Source organism: Belonocnema kinseyi, chromosome 4 (genome assembly GCF_010883055.1).
Source record: "Belonocnema kinseyi isolate 2016_QV_RU_SX_M_011 chromosome 4, B_treatae_v1, whole genome shotgun sequence".
NCBI classification, from domain to species: Eukaryota; Metazoa; Arthropoda; class Insecta; order Hymenoptera; family Cynipidae; genus Belonocnema; species Belonocnema kinseyi.
Window position 1 is genome coordinate 64,793,901 of NC_046660.1, and position 14,600 is coordinate 64,808,500.

Below are 14,600 nucleotides of genomic sequence, written 5' to 3' on the forward strand. Positions count from 1 at the left end.
ACTACTGTTGATTAACGGGAGGGGGGGGTCCATGGAAGTAACGTTATGAAATTAGATAACATTTGGCACGTTTCATGATGAAACATTTTCAAAAGTCTTCTATTATTTTGTTTAAAATGCAACTAATTTCTTTTTAAACAAATATCATTTGTAGTTGAAAAATTAGCTACTTGGTTTAACTGCGTTGTTGGAAAATACATTTTTTTTATTGTAGATTCATTTTTTTCAAATCACCTCTTCCATTTTGAGAAAATTCATCTTCTGAATTAAAAAATCATCGTTTGGGTTAAGCTCTTTTGTTAAACATTCATTGTTTCTAAGATTCATCATTTTAATTTAAATTTGATCTTTTTCGTTGAAAAAGTAACTATTTTATTCAAAAATCGTTTTTTTGTGCTGAAAATTAATTTTTCTATTTAAAAATGTCTTCTAGTTGAAAAGTCATGCATTTTGTTAAAGGTACGTCTTTTTTGGTCAAAAATTAATCTTCTTGTTGAAAATGCATCCTTTTTCATCAAAAATGTAACCGTTTGATTCCAAATTAACCTGGTTTTGTTGAGGGTTCAAGAATTTTGTATAAAATTAATTTATTGTATTGAAAACTCGTGTTGTTATTGGTAGAATACTAATATTCTTGCTGGAAAATTAGTCTTTTTTAGTTGAAAATTGAAATATTCCATTTTTATAAAATTATTCTTGCGTACTAAAAAATCATCTTTTGAGTGGACATTTTTTTTTGAAAACCAATTTTTTCAAAATTGATCTTTTTGGTTGAAAATATAACGATTTTATTGAAAATATTTTTTTTGTAGTTGAGAATTTTTTTTTAAACTAACAATGTAACTATTTCATTCTTGGTTGAAAATTCATATTTTTGGTTTAAACTGAACTATTTTTATAAAAATTTAATTGTTTTATATATAAGTTATCTTTCTAGCTTTAAAATTAAAAAATTATGTTAAATATTGACATATTTTGTAGAAAGATTATGTGTTTTGTTGAAAATCTGTGTTTTTTTATAGAAAATTAATCTTCTTGCTGGAAAATTCATCATTTTGGTTGAAAATTTAACTATTTGATTAAAAGTGCATCTTTTTTAGTTGAAAATGAAACTATTTGGTTAAAAGTTGAACTAGCTTACTAAAAATAAATATTTTTCAAGATTCACTTTTTTTGTTTAAAATTTAATATTTATATTGAAAATTCGTTTTTTTTTTTTTGTTGTAAAAATAAATTTTTTATCTGAAAATTTCTTTAATCCATTTTTGGTTAGAAATGTACCCATTATGATTTTAAAATTCAACTATTTCGTAGAAACTAATGTATTTCGTTGAAAATTCGTCTTTTTTGGTAGAATATAAATCTTGTTTTTTGAAAATTCAATATGCATATTTCAACTTGAAGTCTTAGGAACTGAAATTTGTTCCTATTGCATTCAAAATGGTATTTACATTAATTTTAATTGAAAGAATTTGAGTCTCAATTATTACTCTATTTTCGTGAAAAATCACCCTCTTTTCTATGGTTTGATAGCATTTTGCGCTAAGTTAATTTTCTAGGGGGGGGGGGGGGGGGGGGGGGGTCGTCAAGAATGGCGTAGAATTGGTAACGTAGTTTATGGACGATCCCTAACTATAGTCATAAATTAAAGTAAATTTTCAAAGTGTTTTGTTTTGTTCAAAAACAGTCTTTCTACAAACAATAAATAGTTCTCCAAACAGTTCCACTTAAATATCTTGAAAAGATTTCCTGAAAACTAGTTAATAATAATTTTTGATAAAGGTTTCACGGGATAAAAAAAATAATACTAATAACCTTGTCGAGATTTATATTTATTTAATTTGTTAAAAGCAATTAAACAATTTACATTATTAACCATTCTTTACAACAATTTTTATCATTTAATATATTTGAAAAGAAAATTCCGCTTTTTTCAGGGAATATACAGAAAATTATTTAGCAATGACTTCTTCCTCTGAATCGATAACATTTGATAAATGTATTATGTGGCTATTTTTCAGCAATAATTTTCTGCGCAATGCAAATATTTTATTTTCAAATGTATGTAGTACTTTTAAAGAGAAAATGTGAATAAGGGTATTTTTTAACAAGCTAAAAAACACATAAAGGAATAAGGGTACTTTATATTCAACAATATTAAATTAAAAGTCCATCAGTAAAAATTCGATTTTATTATTTTTTTTAATTGAAAACGAAGTCGTTTTTGATCAGTTTTTGTACTAAAATTTGTTTCCGCTTTCAAATAATTCCCGGTAATTTTACGGTTTCTCGGTCATCCTCATGAAGTATTAGGCTATTAAAAATCTCAAAAATTGAACAAAATAATACCATATTATCTTGAGTGACAATAATATTAATTTTTTTACTCACAATTTGACGCCGAGGTTGGTTGTGTGCATTTGATAAGAAGGGTCGAATGTTTGCTTTCAAATTCGACAGTCGAAAACCGGCTGAACTTGGGAGGCAGTTTTCAGCAGTTTTCCTCTCCCCTGGCCAAACGTCCAGGCAAATACGAGTACTTCCAATAAATTTGAGTGCATCTGCGGGTTATCACTGCTTTTGATTACATTCATACAGTTATTTTAAACCCACCCTTGGAAAAAGAAATTTCACAGGACCATGCCTAGTGAAGTGGAGTCGTCTGGTCTGGCTGTATATGTACTCATGCTAAATGTCTTGAATGATACTTTAGCAGCTAGGGTCTAACAAGACAATAATCATAATAATAATAATAATAATAATAATAATAATAATAATCACCATTATAAATAAAAATATATCTGATTAATCTTTTATTGATTTGTTTTAAGGAATGTTTCCTCCTGATCCTGGGGATAATTTTTTTTGGAATCGTCGGGGGTCTCTGCCTGGCAGCGATAGACAGTGTTCCCCGGGATTTAATAGACAATGCAGCAGTCCTTGGAGCATTATGTCTCCTCACAGCCTTGGTCTTCATTGTTGATTTGTTAATGAGCTCCCATCAAAGCAAGAAGAAACACGATGGAACTCAGACTTTCGACGGAAAAGATTCAGGCAAGTTTCGAGGCTGGAAAGAATCTCCATTAATATAATTACTTTAACAATGAAGCAATTTTTTCATTCATAAAATAAAGTCAATTATACATAGTAAAGTCCGCATTCAATATTGCTCATTTTCATAGTAATGTCAAAAATGTTTCATTTAAAGAAATTAATTTTTAAATTAAAGAAATTCTATAGGACCAGCATCAAAACGAATAATGATTGAGAGGGAGTATTTAAATAAATTTGAGTCAAAAAGCATCCGAAAGCTTGAAACTCCAGATGGAGTCATAAGACTTTCAGGTATTAAGATACCTAATTTTTAAATAGAGAAATTATTAATAATTTAACATTTTATATTAATTTAACAAAATGTTCACTGGAACTAATATTTTTAAAAGATTCGTTTAACTATTAGGATATTAATTACTTACTTTATGATAATTAAATTTCTTCTGGTTATTTATTATTTTCTTATACACTTATATAGAAGATTGTCCATCAGTCTGAGCACTGAGCACTTTACTAATCATAAAACAATGGGCTTGTCTTATTGAAAGCAATATGTAATTAACGTAAACGCCAAGAGTGTCATAAAAAGTAAGGATTTTAAAACAGCAATTCGATCCAAAGCGATCGGTTTATAGTATTGTTAATTCGTTAACACCATTGAAAGACGTAACTAGGGCGTGGAAAAGGTGGCGCTCGTCATGGGCGCATCAAGGTCTTAAGCAGGGACGTTTTTATTAAATCGGGCGATTTTACATAAAGGTCATAACATAAAGTTACGAAAGACTTCATAAGTTGTTCACTTCGTGACTAGTCCTTACCTGGTTAATTCTTTTTGTTCTCAGATCTTAGATTTGAAGTAAAAACGTTTCATACTAATGTCCATGAAAGAAAAATTCATCTTTTTTAATGAAATTAGTGTCTAACCTTTAATTTAAAGGTTATTTGATAAAGTTGAGAAAAATATATATATATATATTAAAATATCATTACAGATAAAAAAAACCAAATTATAAAAAATAGTAGGGTAGCCGGAAAACTACATTTTCAAAATTCACTGACTTTTCCCTGATTTTTCCCCAGACTAAGTTTTATTTTCCCTGATCATTAATATTTGAAGACGAAAATTCTAATCCCTTGAGATTTTTTAGCTACAGCCTAATTTATTTGAAAAAAAATGAGTGACCTATTTAAACCGATAGTGATCAGAGAAGAGAGCAAAATTCGATGAAATTCGTACAGATTTAAGGCCAATTAAAATAAAATCAATTTTATTGAAAAAAATTCAGAAACATGAAAAAATTCATTGATTCAGAATGTTTGATATAAGTTCAGAAAAAATCAAATGAATTCAAAAGAATTGGATGAAATGTCTAAGAATTAAAGATGAGTTTAAAAGACTGCAAGATGAATTGAAAAAACTCCTTTTTTAAGACCATTGGGTAGAGTAAATTTAGCAGAATTCAAGTGAATTCCAAAAATGCAAGAGAGTTTCAAAGAATTCAAAAGAATTTAAGATAACTCAGGCTAAATTAATAATAATTTAAGGTGAATTCACAAATTAGAAAGTTTATTAAATTACGCCTAGAACTTTTAAAGTCACTTAAAATAATGCAAATCGTCTGAAATTTCATGAAATCGCTTAAAATCCTTTGATATTTTTTAAATCTCTTAAACATGTTTTGGAATCTTTTTAAAATACCCTGAAACAATTCAAATTCTTTGAAGTCCCGTCAAATGATTTAAAGCAATTCAACATTCCTTAGAATCTATTAAAATTCCTTAAAATATTTCAAATCTATTGACATCTTAAAATCATTCAAATTCATTAAAATCGTAATTTTTTTAAATCTATTAAAATGCTATAAAATTCTGTGAAACTACATGAAATCGAATAATATTGATTGAAATGCTGGTAAATTTATTAAATTACTTTAAGAGCTTTTGAAATCCCTAAAAATAATTGAAATGCTCGGGAATCTAATAAAATACCCTGGAATCTTTTATAATATCCTAAAATGCTTCAAATTTTTTGAAATATTTTGGAACTCTTTAAAGTTCTTAAAAATTCCTTGGAAGTTTTAAAAATACCCTAACATTTTTTAAATCCTTTGGAATACCTTAAAATTATTGAGATTTATTCAAAATTCATTGAAGTCTTAAAAGTATCCTAAAATATTTCAAATACATTAAAATATTTCGAAAGCCTTGGAAGTTTTTAAATATCTATACAATTCCTTGGCATTTTTTTAATATTCTAAAATCTTCCAAATCTTTTGGATTTCTTTTAAATTATTAGAATCTATTAAAAAATCCATAGAATATTAAAAAAAAAGATAAAATATTTTTAAACATTTTTAACATTCCGAGGAATTTTTTAAAGTATTCTAAAACATTTAAAATCCTTTGAAATCTCTTTAAATCCCATCAAACTTTTTAGGGGGCTTGAAAATGCCGTGAAAATTTTAAAAATATCCTAAAGCCTTTCAAATAATTTGAAATATTTCAAATTAATGAAATCCATAAGAAATTTCTTAGTCTTGGTAAGATACCCTTAAATATGGAAAATCCTTTGAATGTTTGTCAATCTTCTGAAAATTCCTTGGAATTTTTTTAAATATCCTAAAACGTTTAAAATTTTTTGTAATCTCTTTAAATTATTGAAATCTAGTAAATATGCATCAAAATCTTTCAAAATACCCCAAAACATTTAAAATCCTTTGAAATCTTTTTTAACACCCAAAAATTTCGGTAGGGTTTTGAAATTTCTATGTAAGCTTTAAAAATACTCTAGAATCTTTCAAAATCATGTAGAATACCTTTAAAATTATTGTAATCTATTTAAAAATCCTTGGAATCTTAAAAAATATCCTAAAATATTTCAAATCTTCTGAACTCTTTTGAAATCCTCTGAAACTTTTTAATCCTGTGTAGCAGTCCTGATTATTCTTGACAGTTAGAATGTAAAAGAAAAATATAAATTATGAATTTTTTGAATGGCTGATTTTAATTATATAAATTTTATTGCATTTAGTTAAAGCTTTAATTTAAAAACATACTATCTCATTGTGATTTTTAATACCTTTCCATTTTAAAAATTGTTAGGGTCTTCTAATACTTTTTGCCGATTTCTAAAACTTCTTTTATGCATATTTTTTCTACCTATTTTGATATTTGACTAAAACGCTTCTAAACAAAAAATAAATCACTCACCCATAAATGAAATTAAGTGTTAATTAAAAATTAAAATACAGTCAGGCCAATGACAACAATGACAGTTGAAAAGGAGACGAGAATGGTGAAGAGCAATGACAGTGTGGAAAATTTACACGACTCACGAGACTCCAGAGGGAAAATCAACAATGGATTTAAAAAATCTGAAGGATTACGACTTCATGAAAATTTAGAAGATATCGACTATATTGACCGACCTTCTAGGGACCAGGATGTCACCAGAGATGATACGAGACGTCATAGGTAGAGATCCTAAACTTCAAAGAATTTTCAGTTTGGAAATATCACCGAGAAATTTAAATATTGTTTACATTTTCATTTATTTATCTTATAGTATCATCAATTCTTTATTTTTTAGTAAGCATTTATGTTGAAATATTTTAAAACATTTGTTTAATGCTTCAAATTTAAGGTTTTCATCAGTAGTGTAGTCCTGAAAGAAAAAGTGGCCTGGTGGTACTTTCCATAAACTATGTTATCATTTTTTATTTCAGATTGAAAAGAAATATATTTTATCATAAATAATTTTATGCAAAGTAGGCATGAAAAGGATTCACAATTAAAAGCAGATTCCTAAACTGCCTCACTTTTCGGCTTATTATAGAGATTAAAATTAGTTTGATATACAACTATATTTTTGGGTAAAAGTTACTTTTTTTATTAAAAAGGCCACTGTTATATTTTTCGTTTGGATAAAAATTCTATTATTTTTTAAGTTGAAGGTCCATCTCTTTGGTTGAAATTCTTACTATTTTAATGAAAATTCGGTTCATGTTTAGTTGATTTAAACTGAAAACTAAACTATTCCATTTTTTCTTAAAAATATATCTTTTTCAATTAAAGCTTTATCTATTTGGTTAAAAACTTATTTTTTTAAATTAAAAGTTCAACTGTTTCGTTGAAAATTCATGTATTTTGTTGAAAGTTCGTCTTGGTAGAAACTTCATCTTCTTAGATGAAAATTTACGCTGTTTGGATAAAAATGTAATTTTTTGGTTTAACTCTCCACTTTTGTATTCTTTATTGAGAATTAATCCTTTTTGGTTCAAAATTAAACTTTTTGGTTGAAAAGTCATGTTTTTTTCTTGAAAATTTAACTTCTTTTTGTAGATAATTTTTTTTTTACTTTAAAATTAAATAACTTTGTGAATTCACCTTACAAATTTAATAAATTCACCTATCTGGCTAAAAATATAACAATTTTATTAAACATTCTTTTTTTTGTTAGAAGTTATTTTTTTATCAAACTTTTTATATGAAAATTTAACTATTCCATTCTTGGTTCAAACTTCAACCTGTATATTTTATAAGAAAAAATTTAACTTTTTGGTAGAAAATTCATGTGTTTTATTGTATTTTTGAGTAAAGAATTTTATTTTTTGAAAATTGAACTATTTGGTAGAAATTTCATATATTTTGTTCAAAAGTCGTCTTTTTGGGGTAGATACTTTTTATTGTTTGTTGAAAGTTCAACTTTTTAACCTCTTTGATTGAAAATGATCTTTTTTGATAAAAATTCATCTTTTCCGATTTAAAAGTCCACCGGTTTCTAAAAAATTCGACTTTTATGCATAAAAAACTGCGCTCTTTTGTTCAAAAATTGGTCTTTTTGTCTTAAAAATTCAAATATTTGATTGAATTTTAATATTTTGTGTTTGAAAATTCAACCATTTGATTGAAAATGCATCTTTATATGCCAAAAATCCAAAATGTTGTTAAAAATCTAATTAGTTTGGCACAATTGAACTATTTTGTTAAATTAATAATTATTGGTCGAAAATTCAACTATTTTGTTAAAAAACCATGATTTTGGATTGAGAATTCGTCTTTTATGGTAGAAAAGTCATCCTTCTTGCTTGAAAATTTATCTTTCTGGGTTGAAAAGTAACTTTTTTCTTAAAAATTCAACTGTCTTAAAAAAAATCGTCACTTTGTTATAAAAATTGTACTATTTGGTTAAATCTTTAATTTTTTTGTAAACTCGTCTTTTTTACTAGAAAGTTCATCGCTTTGGTTGTGAATGCAACTGTTTGGTTAAAAATTAATTTTTCTTTTAAATTCGTTTTTTTGTGTGGAAAATTAAACTATTTTTTTGAAAGTGAAATATATTTTGGCTTAAAATCTTAGGAATCTTAGGTATTGAATTCAATATAATATCTACATTTATTTTATTCCAAAGAATTTTTAAACATAAGTTGCGTCTCAAGCCATAATTGGAAAAATATTCTGTGTGACAAAAAATTGGCTTGTCGCCGCCAGGCCTTCCAAAAAAGTACCCTGGCGGTGCCAGGCTCCGCCAGGCCTCTAACACACCACTGATTTTCAAGTTTTTAATATTAGCATCAAATTAGGAGAAAATTTACCGAAATTTAGGATCAAAGTGCATTTTAGCGGAAATTTTTCTCTTAATAGAATTTCATAAAAGTCTTAAATATTTCATTTCTGACTTTCAACTGCTCCCTAGAATATAATTTGTTTAGAATTAGAAAATTTTAATTAAACTAAACGAGGGTGAATTTATTTTTTATTTTGTATTTAGTATAAATTACTTATAGGAAAGAACAATCTTCGAAAAGATATGAAACAAATGTATTGTTATTAAATATACTATTAATGGAAGAAATAACTGTATTTTTTATTTTTCCTGGGCTAAATATTGCTTTTGTAGTTACCTACGGAAGTTCTCATTATCATTATTTTATTTTCCAGTAAAGCAGCTTCTCTGAATTCCTAGAAGAGATCATATATTCAATCATCAGAATGAAAATTTCATCCAGGTTCAAACCTACATAAAGTTTAAAGTTAATCTCGGTAATATTTCCACTCTCGCTATTTTTAAGATTAGTTTAGTAATATAACCGAATTAGATGACTAGTCATAGGTCATCCAAAGCCCTGGAAGAGGACCGGAGCCGACAATTTCAGCACGCAGAGAAACAAACTCGAGACTTTTCTCAAAACCTTGAAAAGTCACGGAGGTATCTAAAAGACTCTGAGGATCCTTTCGAGAATGGAAACGTGGGTCATCGCCTGGGAAAGGCGGACGAATTTTTCCGACTTCCAGACATCTATCAACGACCTGTTGACGAACTCGATACGCCCCGTTTTCCAATTAGCATGGCAAAAAAAGAACCACTCTTTGCTAAGATCGTCAATCCAGGAGTCAAAATCATGAGAGTGGATCGAGACGTCGATGAAACCATCGAAAATTATAGGTACCATCTTTTTTCAATGGCCACTTTCAGATAATTCGAGTTTTTTAGGGTCAACTCAATCAAAATTAATTTTTCCAATTTCAAAATTCCTTGACTTTTCCTTAAAGTAAAAGTATTTGGAGGGTGGTTAGTAAAATATTAATGTTACTGTCAAAAAAATAGTAAATCCCGATGTATTTCAATTTAGAGCTCTTGCATTTTCAGCAAAATAGAATAATTGTTTTCCAAATAATTGATTTTTCAGCAAAAAAATATATTTTCAACCAATAAAGACGAATTTTCAACAAAAAAGACATGAACCTTGAACCAAGTATTTGAATTTTCAACAATACAAGAATTTTCTACTCAAAAAGATAAATTTTTAACCAAAAATGGATTAATAAAATTCCCAGTTAAAATGATCAATTTTTAACAAAAAAAAAAGAGGAATTTTCAAGAAAGTGTTTGAATTTTCAACCAAGAAAGATTCCTCAGTAAATAAAGAAAAAAATGTCATCAAAAATGTTGAATTTTCAATCAAAGATGACTAATTTTCTACAAAGAAGTTAAGTTTAGAACCCCAAAACATGAATTTGAAAAAAAAGTTCATTAACAACAAAATAGTCGAATTTTTTTCGAAAATACTAGAACTTTAAAGTCAAAAACTTTCAAGCAATAAAATATTTAGCTGAAAAAAGACAAGTTTACAACAAATAAAATCAATTTTCGTCGAAAAAAGATAAATTTTCGAAAAAGGTATGAACGTTTTTCTTACCTTACAGAATTTTCGATGACCCTTTATAAAATTATTTTTGTTTATTTTATCACAATAAACAAACATTTTCAATTAAAAAAATTATTTTTTAGCCCAAGAAAAAACGAATTTCGAACAAAATAGTTAAATTTTCAAACAAAGAAATTTATTTTTAACCAAAATTACGAATATTTTACAACCAAAAAATTATGATCCAAATTGTTAAACCTTCTACTTTAAATGACAAATTTTTCAGTTAAAAAAATTAATTTCCAACCAAATAATAAATAAATTTTAACAAAAAGACAAATAATTAATAAATTTAGTTAAATTGTTAACCAAAGAAATCAATGTTCAAACAAAAAGATGAAGTTTTTGCTATAGTGATATTCCTTTTCCACCATAAAATGAAAAAATGTTTAACCCAATAGGTACATTTTTTGACACAAAAAGATGCAGATTTTTAACAAAAATGGAATAGTTAAATTTTCAGTTAATTTTCAATAAAATAATTAAACTTTTAAACATAGCAAAGAATTTCCAACTAAAATTATGAATTTCTAACAAATTAGTTGAATTTTCTATCAAAGAAATTAATTATCAACCAAAAAGATATATTTTTAACCACAAGGAATAATTTTCTGCCAAATTAATTGATTTGTAACCAAAAATATAAATTTCAATCCAAGACGATTAATTTTTTACAAGAAAAGAATTTGGAAAAAAATATTTAAGTGAATATCCAACTAAAACAGATAATTCTTAACAAAGTACATGCTCATTTAATAAAAAATTAAACGTTTGAGCAAATAAAAGAATTTTTAACAAAAATGTTGAATATTCGGCAAAATAGTTCAACTTTCTAATAAATAGCTGAATTTTTAACACAAAAAGATAGATTTTTAACAAAAATGGAGCAGTTCAATTTCCATTTGAACAAATCTTTTTTCAATAAAAAAAATGAATTTTTGAAATGATAGTTAAATTTTCTAACCAAAAAATTAATTTTCCACCAAGAAGATTAATTTTAAGCAAAATGCATGAATTTTCAATGAAATAATTAAACTTTTAAACAAAATAGTTGAATTTTCTACCAAAGAAATTAATTTTCTACTAAAAAAACTTAATTTTTAACAAAATACATAAATTTTCAAAAAATAATTAAACTTTTAATCAAATAAAAGAATTTTTACCAATGAAATGAATTTCCTACCAAAGAAATTAATTTTTAACCAAACATATAAATTTTCAACCAAGAAAATTAATTTTTTACCAGAAAAGAATTTTGAACAAAATATATAGGCGAGTTTCAGATTATTTTTATTTTTACTTCTAAAAATGCACTGATTATTAAATTAAACAGTTACATTTTTAAACAAGTAAAAGAATTTTTAACTAAAATTATGCACCTTTAATAAAATAGTTAAATTTTCTACAAAAGAAATAAATTTCCATCTACAATGATAAATTTGTAAGCACAAAGATTATTTTTTTAACAAAAATAATTTATAACAAAAAAAAAGTATTCTCAACAAAGTTGGTAAATTTTCAACCAAAGAAGTTATTTTTTGACTAAAATTATAAATCTTTTACAACCAAAAAATTATGATCCAAATTGTTAAACCTTCTAACAAAGAAGAAAAATTGTTCAGTTAAAAAAATTAATTTTCAACGAAAAATTTGAACTTTTAATCCAGGAGATTAATTTTCTACCAAGAAAGATGACTTTATAACGAAATAGTTGATCTTTTTTAAACAAATAATTGAAGTTTCAACTGAAAGGATGCATCTTTAACAACAAATTATTTTTTAACCATATAGTTGAACTTTCGATCAAAAACAGGAACTTTTAACCAAGAAGATTAATTTCCTAGCAAAAAAGATTAATTTCCTAGAAAAAAAGATGAATTTTTAACGAAACATATAAATTTTCAACAAAATAGTTTGTTTTAAACAAAAAAATAAAGTTTCAGCTAAACATGTGAATAATATTTTATTTATTTTTTAACGAAATAGTTGAATTTTTGATGAAAAAGATGAACTTTTAACCAAGAAGATTAATTTTCTATAAAAAACATTGAAATCTCCAATCAAATAGTTTAATTTTCTACTGAATTGTTACATGTTCAAGCCAAAAAGACCAATCTTGAGCAAAAAACTTGAATTTCCAACCAAACTAATCAAATTTACGTAACTTTAGTTTATCGAAAATTCCCTAACTTTCCGCGACCAGTTTTAAATTCCTCGACTTTCCAGAAATCCCTGACTTGCATTAACCCGGATTTTGGAATCTCATTTTTGCTCTAATTGCAGGCATTCAAATTCGAGTCAGTACGATAACGTACCAACACGAATGTTTTCAGCTACAAGTGGAATTCTGAAAAAGAGTCGTGATGCCGTTTTCAGCGTTCCTCGACCGAGTAGATTGTACAAACACCAGGAAAGAACAAGGGACGAGATAGAAATGCTGGAAGATTATTTCAGCAATTTTAGAACAACATCGACTGCAACCCAAACAAATCGACTGCCATCGTCTCCCAATGATCCGGGATACGTCCGTCACACAGCCAGCAATTGGCCTCAAGATCTTAAAACCAAAACTCCTGGTGGGAGCCCTGAGCGAGATACAAATATATAAACCTAGATTATAAAGTAGTCTTAGGAACTGTTTGAATATTTTTTATGCGAGTGTGTGTTTTTAGGATACGCTAGATTTTTCCAGTTTCGATCGGGGGTCATTTAAACGATAGGAACGATAATCAAAAAACTATTTTACAAATTATATTTTGATAAAAACAAAAGTATTGGCATTAGAGATAAAACATTGGACCCTGGTCGTGATTAAGAAGTATTAGATTTTTATTTAACTTTCGCAACTTTGATTTAAGGAATCAAGAAAGTTAAATTGTACAGATTTTTAAGTTTTGGATTAATATTCAGTTCCGTCCAATAGTGTTTAGTTTTTAAATAGAGTATTAATATTGTTAAAGAGCCATTCGTAAACTACGTTATGAATTTGAAGGGGGGGGGGAGGTAAACTCAAAAACTACGTTTGGTAACAACCTCTTTTCCCATTTTTTTTAAAAAATTCTTTTTTTTCCCTCGTTTACAAAATCATTTTTTTGGTTAAAGATAGATGTTTTTGGTTGAAAACTTGACTATTAAATATTTTTTAAGATTCATCATTTCTAGTTGAAAAATTGATCTATTTTGTTGCAAAATTTGTTGAAAATTCTTTTGCCTTTTTGTTGAGAATTAATTCTTTTAACTAAAAATATAACTATTCCATTTTTTGTTGCAAATTGATATTTTAAATTGAAAATTTCTCTTTTCCACTTGAAAAATCGACTATTTGGTTGAAAATTCGTCTTTTTTTGTAGATATTTAATCTTCTTAACAAAAAATGAATTCTGTTTGGTTAAAAATGGAACTGTTTGCTTGTAAATAAATTTTCTTTGGTTAAGGATTTAACTATTTTGTTAAAAATTTGTCTTTTTCGGTTGAAATAATTTTTTTTTAAATTAAAATATTTTTTGTTTGAAATATCGATTGTTATGTGTTTCTTTGAGAACTCATCATTTTAGGATAGCAAAATACACAACATAGTTTAAAGTTAAACTAATTTTTAAAAAGTTCATATTTTTAGGTCGACAATTTAACCATTTTGCAAAAAATTAATTTTTTTCTTTTACAGATAATTCGTCTTTTTTGCTTCAAAAATGTTTAAAAGGCGTTTGAAAATGAATTTATTTTTGTTGAAAATATGTTTTTCTTTCTTTGGCAGAACATATTTAACCATGTGGTTGAAAATTTCATTTCTTAATGAAAATGTATGTATTTTTTTTCAAATTCGGCTTTTCGGTTAGCCAATAAATCTTCTTTGTTGAACTTACCTTTTTGTTGGAGGATTCAACTGTTTGGTTAAAATTTCGTCTTTTTTGGTTAAATTCGCCCGATTGAAAATGCGTTTTTTTTGTAAATTAATTTTTTTAACTGGAATTGTAATTAATTATTTTTATTGTTATCTTATCTAGCTGAAAATTAAAATATTTGGTTTCAAAATTCATTTTTCTTCATTGAAAATTCATCTATTTTGTTCAAAATAATGTTTGCTTCTTTAATTCCACTGGTAGAAAATTCATCTTTTATGATAGAAAAGTACTCTTTCTAGTTTAAAAATGAATTTTTTTTTAGAAAATTCAAATGTCTTTTAAAAGATTCGTCTTTTTTATTTCAAAATCAACTATCTTTGATTGAATTTTAATCTTTTTTCTTTTTAAATTTAACAACTTGGTTGAAAATACACCTTTATAGGTTGAAAATTCAATTATTTTGATAAATTTATATTTTGGTCGAAAATTCAACTGT

At 26.2% G+C, this 14,600-nt stretch overlaps 1 protein-coding gene across 1 annotated transcript in view; it reads left to right on the forward strand.

Annotated features, from left to right (window-relative positions):
- LOC117171405 overlaps positions 1-13,370 on the forward strand; it is a 27,024-nt gene extending 13,654 nt beyond the window's left edge. The window contains exons 5-8 of the mRNA XM_033358684.1: positions 2,832-3,054; positions 6,306-6,528; positions 9,161-9,499; positions 12,546-13,370. Of these exons, the coding sequence (XP_033214575.1) occupies positions 2,832-3,054; positions 6,306-6,528; positions 9,161-9,499; positions 12,546-12,870 (1,110 nt within the window). The 3' untranslated portion in view covers positions 12,871-13,370. The remainder of the gene's footprint in view (positions 1-2,831; positions 3,055-6,305; positions 6,529-9,160; positions 9,500-12,545) is intronic.
- Positions 13,371-14,600: the final 1,230 nt, after the last annotated feature.